The sequence below is a fragment of the Pinus tabuliformis genome, chromosome X, assembly GCF_031772625.1.
Source record: "Pinus tabuliformis cultivar Carrire ecotype Pingquan chromosome X, CPIR1, whole genome shotgun sequence".
NCBI classification, from domain to species: domain Eukaryota; kingdom Viridiplantae; phylum Streptophyta; class Pinopsida; order Pinales; family Pinaceae; genus Pinus; species Pinus tabuliformis.
In genome coordinates, this window is record NC_142308.1 from 1,516,168,653 (window position 1) to 1,516,174,174 (window position 5,522).

Genomic DNA, 5,522 nt, shown 5'->3' on the forward strand with positions numbered 1-5,522 from the left:
CCATCGTGAAGAGATATATATATATATGACTTTTTAAATGAAGATTCATAAATATATGACTTTTTAAATGAAGATTCATAAATTAATCTATATATATATGACTTTTTAAATGAAGATTCATATATAATAATGTCGTCGTTGTCGTAGTCATCGTCGTAATGTCAGCAATCCATCGTGAAGTCTTTATTTCAAGATTGAAGTAATGTCAGCAATCAATCGTGAAGCTTTATACTTTGTTTGTTTCAAGATTGAAGTAACGTCAGCAATCAATCGTGAAGCTCTATATATGGACAATGGCAATAGGGTTCTACCGCATAAGTTTTAGTTCGTTATCTTGATATATCAACATACGCCAAAAACCAACCCAAATGGCTCTGGTTTCTGCTGTCCCGTTGGATTCCAGACTGTGTCTGTGCAGAACTTTGTCCGGTTTTACTCATGAGCTGAAGGCTATCCATAGAACAGTCCCAAATCTTGGAATGTGCAGGGGAGGGAAATCCATAACAGCTTTCATGAGCATGAGTTCGACCAACTCTGTTTCTAATGAGGATGGGGTACCAAGACGCATAGGTGGTCATCATTCCAACCTTTGGGACGACGATTCCATAGACTCTCTCTCCACTTCCTATGAGGTGCTTAACTACCTTCATCTGAATTTGTTCTGCTGTGTATTCCTTTCCTTGTTCACAATTAGTTCAGGAATTAATTTTCTACTGTATATGGTTCAGGCACGTTCTTACCGCGAACGTGCTGATAGACTTATTGGTGAAGTAAAAGATATGTTCAATTCAATGTCAGTGGAGGATGGAAAATCCACCAGTCCCCTCAATGACCTCCATCAACGTCTTTGGATTGTCGATAGCGTTGAACGGTTGGGAATCGATAGGCATTTCAAAAATGAGATCAAATGTGCGCTGGATCATGTTTACAGGTCAGTCAGTCCCCATAGCCTTATCATCATATTTAATATATGCTTTATATATCGAATACACAAGATTGTAACGATAAAATTATTTGCCCTGCAGTTATTGGAGCGAAAAAGGCATTGGACTTGGGAGAGAAAGTGGCGTGACTGATCTCAACTCAACATGCCTGGGTCTTCGAACTCTCCGACTACACGGATATATAGTGTCCTCAGGTATATTGGGGTTTTATTAATTAATTACTTTTTGAACTTTTCATTATAACTGCCACTTACGTGCAGACATTGGCTGACGGTACTTTATACATTGATACCAGATGTTTTGGAAAACTTCATAAACGAGAAGGGGCAGTTTGCCTGCTCTGCCATTCAAACAGAGGCGGAGATAAGAGGCATACTAAATTTATTTCGGGCATCTCTCATTGCCTTTCCCGGCGAAAAAATTATGGAGGGGGCAGAAATGTTCTCTACAACGTATTTAAAGGTCGCCCTACAAAAGATTCCGGTCTCTGGTCTTTCACAAGAGGTAGGGCAGTAATACAAATAGCATTTTATTTCATTATTTGTTGCGATCTGTGTTTTAAAAGTTCAAATTTGTGTAGCGCAGGTAGTGTATCTTCTGGAATATGGTTGGCACACAAATCTGCCAAGAATGGAAACAATAATGTACATCGACGTATTCGGAGAGGACACTATATTTGAGTAGGCTTGTCAATTTTATTTCCATATCTTGAAGACTACAATGTTTTTTTTTTTTAATTTATGTGTAGTTGAATGCACAAATAGTACTGTAATATGTTGAGAGAAATTCAAAATCTTATTATAAGGTCCGAACTGATGATGGATGGATCTGAATATATGTTAATATTTTATTACATACATGAACAAACAAAGCTGGGCCCTGGGAATCTTTCTTTTCAGAAGTTTGTAAATTTTCAAATTGATTAATCCTGCCGCAATTTTTTGGTTTAGGACGCCATATTTGATGAGAGAGAAACTGTTAGAACTTGCAAAAGTGGAATTCAACATCTTTCACTCTATACAGAAGAGAGAGTTACAATCTCTCTCGAGGTGAGGTGATGAGTTGTCATTGCATATCGTCTCCAAATTAATTGAATTTGAGTCCTGAAAAAATCAAGAAAGTAAAAATGGGAAGTTTATATGTGTAGATGGTGGAAAGATTATGGGTTCCCTCAAGTAACATTCGCACGGCATCGTCACGTGGAATACTACACTTTAGCAGCTTGCATTGCAAATGATCCTAAACATTCCGCCTTCCGACTCGGATTTGCCAAAATATGTCATATGATCACAATTCTGGACGACATCTACGACACCTTCGGAACAATGGAGGAGCTCGAACTCTTAACCGCAGCATTTAAGAGGTGATATCTGGAGAGGCCTATTTCATACATATAATTCTTATGTATTTTTATTTTTAATAACTTTACCTTCAAATTAAGAAAAAGTATACTAATCCTTCTCGATTTTAAATAAATAACTTTCCTTTCGAATTAAGAATATGCATTCTACTAATCGAGTCAACGAATATTACCATTGCATAAATTGTGTATATAATGATCAGATGGGACCCGTCTTCAATAAAGTGTCTTCCAGATTATATGAGAGGAGTGTACATGGCGGTTTATGACAACATAAACGAAATGGCACGAGAGGCACAGAAGATTCAAGGCCGAGACACAGTCAGCTATGTTCGACAATCTGTATGAACAATTATAATAAAGCATACACGTAATACAAATATTTCTTTGTGAGAACCTTAACTTGGGGAAATATTTCACCCAGTATGATCAGTTAATTTTGTTTCGCTTGTTCATGTGCCTGTCCAGTGGGAGGATTATTTTGATTCTTATATGGTAGAAGCCAGGTCGATTTCCACTGGTTATCTTCCGACGTTCGAGGAGTACCTGGAGAATGGTAAAATCAGTTTCGGTTCTCGCATAATGACACTGCAACCCATGCTCACGTTGGGATTTCCTCTTCCGCGTCACATACGGCAGGAAATAGACATTCCCTCGAAGTTGAATGAGTTGATATGTGCCATCCTTCGACTCAAAGGTGACACTCAAGGCTACAAGGTATTCCTCATAACCTTTTATAGCAAATCAAATCAAATGGAATATGTTGTGGATTTATTCATTCTTTATTCCAATTTAGAATTGGGATACATATGATAGTGACAATGGCATTGTGAATGTAGGCGGACAGGGCGCGTGGAGAAGAAGCTTCGTCCGTAACGTGTTATATGAAAGACAATCCTGGAATAACAACAGAGGAAGATGCTGTCAATGACATCAATGCTATGGTCAATGAGTTAACCAAGGAACTGAATTGGGAGTTACTTAGACCCGACAGCATCGTTCCCATCTCTTACAAGAAGCCTGCGTTCGACATTTGCAGAATTTTTCATCACGGTTACAAGTACAGAGATGGGTTCAGTGTTGCCAGCATTGAAATAAAGAATTTGGTAACGAGAACCGTCATTGAAACTGTGACTTTGTAACAACACCTCAAACGTACAATAAGTTCCTAAGTTTCTGATTTTGCTACCTAAACCTGGAGATCTCTGATTTTGCTACCGTGTTCTTTTTGGTCATCTAATAAAGATGTCCATATCCTAATGATCATATGGAGTAGGTGGTGGAATTGATTGGAAGCGTGGAAAGATACCATATTACATTATAAAATATGTGGCTTTATCTTATAAAATATGTGCGTTCATGTCAATCTATTTTATTGGTTATATTTGATAGCACTTCGATAGAGTGTAAGATAATCAATCTAGAGGAAGGGATAACGCTCAAAGCACGTAAGTGCTAGCATCAGATTTGAGTTGGAAAGCGAAATTATTGTCAGAAAATTGATTAAACGTGAACAAAAGACATGATATTTGGTCAATTGTACAAACCAGGGATTATGATTGCTTCGAGGTGTATCATCCACTAGTAATTATGATGACTGGACCTTTTTATTAATTTATGTCTTTTCTAAGATTATGCTTTTATATTTTTATTGTATTTTTTTTTACATTTTGCTTGAGGTTCCTTTGCATTTGTTTAGTTATTTAAAAGAAAGAATGCAGATGGGATGTTATTATTGTTGAATGCATTTCTAGTTTCAAGAGTTAAATGGCAAAAGGCATTGGGCAACATAGGGCAGGGAGAAAGTAAAGCAAGTGAGATGATTGTTATTGTTGAATGTATTTTTAGTTTTAAGAGTTAAATGGCAAGAGGCATCTGGCAACATAGGGCAGGGAGAAAGCAAAGCAAAAAGGAAATGCTTAAAGCATACCTCTCATGTTATTGGAGGTGATTATAAAGTGGAAAAATTGTAATATCACTAATGTTTAGAGGAAGCTCAAAGACAAAGATGGGAGTTAAAGAAAGGAATAAGAAATGAATATAAGATCAAGTCTTTTGAGGAGATATAATGATGGCCTAAGAGGCAATCTATTCTCATGGTAAAGAACTAAATCTTTTTAAGATAGTTGAAAACTAATTGTTGATTATTAATATAGCTACTCAGGATGTGGAGAGGACACATTCAAGAAGACATCTTACACATTATCCAAATCATTGAATGAAATGTTGAGATAGTGTGTAAAGGGGGTTTTTGTGTTGGTTTCTTAGTAGCATTGGTAATAGAGAACTAATTCTTGAACTAAATCTTTTTATGATAATTGAAAACTAATTGTTGATTATTAATATAGCTACTCAAGATGTGGAGAGGACACATTCAAGAAGACATCTTACAAATTATCCAAATCATTGAATGAAATGTTGAGATAGCGTGTAAAGGGGGTTTTTGTGTTGGTTTCTTAGTAGCATTGGTAATAGAGGGAGTAGGTATTGGATGTTGGAGTTGATGGCACCACATCCAACCATATCATTCTTTATGTTGAAGGCCATAACTTAGAAACAGAGTGGGAGTGGGACAAAACAATAGATAACGTCAAGGATAAGCACACGAAGAAGTAGCTCCAACCCCACATCCCACATTTGGACGCCATGGTTAATGCATTAATATCTTTTATCTTTCAATGTTTAGTTGGGACTTTAAGAACATATGGGCTTATATATTTTTTGCTAAATTTTTGTAAAATAAGTTGTGTATTTTATTGTGTTTATAATGTGAAATAAGTGTCTTTGTAGACAAAAAAAAGTGATAAATGATAGCTTATTAAACAATGTTCAAATCAACTATCAGCATAGTTACCAAGTTCAAATCTACAAATATTTAAATATATTATTTTTTCAATATTTTGAACTTTTGAAATATACAATATAATATTGAAAATCTAAAAAAATTCTTTTATTTTCAAATCTAAAAAAATTCTTTTAATTTCAAATAGCATTGATCCAACCAAGACAAATTCTATATTGTAACAATTAACCACAATATTTATTGTTCTAGGTATAACTAACTTTAAACATTATAATTTAATATTTACTCAAATTTTCAACAAAAAAAAATTATCCAAAAAAATCCATCAAATTTTTCCCTTAAATATTTTTATTTAAATTTAATGAATATATCACACATATTTATGCTACATTACCTATCCTAGATAATCTATTTA

The 5,522-nt window shown here is 35.1% G+C and overlaps 1 protein-coding gene across 1 annotated transcript; it reads left to right on the plus strand.

Moving 5' to 3' along the window:
• Positions 1–355: 355 nt before the first annotated feature.
• Positions 356–3,590, plus strand: LOC149145816 (monoterpene synthase like 1, chloroplastic-like). The gene is made up of 10 exons (XM_089446788.1): positions 356–632; positions 729–931; positions 1,026–1,138; positions 1,240–1,448; positions 1,530–1,624; positions 1,895–1,993; positions 2,092–2,307; positions 2,508–2,646; positions 2,773–3,021; positions 3,144–3,590. The coding sequence occupies exons 1-10, from the start codon at positions 369–371 to the stop codon at positions 3,444–3,446; spliced, it is 1,890 nt and encodes a 629-aa protein (XP_089302914.1). The 5' UTR covers positions 356–368; the 3' UTR covers positions 3,447–3,590.
• The last annotated feature ends 1,932 nt before the right edge of the window (positions 3,591–5,522 follow it).

Coding starts and splice junctions, on each gene's coding strand:
- LOC149145816 (XM_089446788.1), top strand. CDS start 369: ATGGCTCTGGTTTCTGCTGTCCCGTTGGATTCCAGACTGTGTCTGTGC. Junction 932..1,025: donor GCGCTGGATCATGTTTACAG/GTCAGTCAGTCC, acceptor TTTGCCCTGCAG/TTATTGGAGCGAAAAAGGCA. Junction 1,625..1,894: donor GGAGAGGACACTATATTTGA/GTAGGCTTGTCA, acceptor TTTTTGGTTTAG/GACGCCATATTTGATGAGAG.